At 42.1% G+C, this 518-nt stretch overlaps 1 protein-coding gene across 1 annotated transcript in view; it reads left to right on the top strand.

Moving 5' to 3' along the window:
• The window catches only part of LOC106523835 (uncharacterized), a gene marked incomplete in the record, with an annotated part of 35277 nt that overhangs the window by 27094 nt on the left and 7665 nt on the right, over nt 1–518 (top strand). The window contains 1 exon segment of the mRNA XM_014017410.1: nt 143–256. Within this exon segment, the coding sequence (XP_013872864.1) occupies nt 143–256 (114 nt within the window).

Raw genomic sequence — 518 nt, 5'->3', positions numbered from 1 at the left:
ACCAGAACCTGAGTCCAGAGCTGAAGCTGAGACCCAACCAGAACCTGAGTCCAGAGCTGAAGCTGAGACCCAACCAGAACCTGAGTCCAGAACTGAAGCTGAGACCCAACCAGAACCTGAGTCCAGAACTGAAGCTGAAACCCAACCAGAACCTGAGTCCAGAACTGAAGCTGAGACCCAACCAGAACCTGAGTCCAGAACTGAAGCTGAAACACAAGAAGAGACGATGGAAGCAGACGACTCTCTGAAACTTGAAGTGAGGCTGAAACTTAAAATATTTATATTTTTATTTAATCTTTTCCAATAAAGTTCTTATTTTTGTTTTTTCTGCTTAGTAACCATTGCTAATATGCTAAGTAACCCTTGCTAAGATGCAAAGTAACCTTAGATAACCCACAAGCTAACCCTAGCTAACCTGCAAAGTAACCCTTGCTAATATGCTAAGTAACCTTAGATAACGTACTAGCTAACTTTAGCTAATATGCTAAGTAACCCTAGCTAACCTGCTAAGTAACCCT

Source organism: Austrofundulus limnaeus, unplaced genomic scaffold (assembly GCF_001266775.1).
Source record: "Austrofundulus limnaeus strain Quisiro unplaced genomic scaffold, Austrofundulus_limnaeus-1.0 Scaffold167, whole genome shotgun sequence".
NCBI lineage: Eukaryota > Metazoa > Chordata > Actinopteri > Cyprinodontiformes > Rivulidae > Austrofundulus > Austrofundulus limnaeus.
The sequence above is the reverse complement of the archived record's forward strand: the minus strand, read 5'-3'. Positions and strand labels throughout refer to the sequence as shown.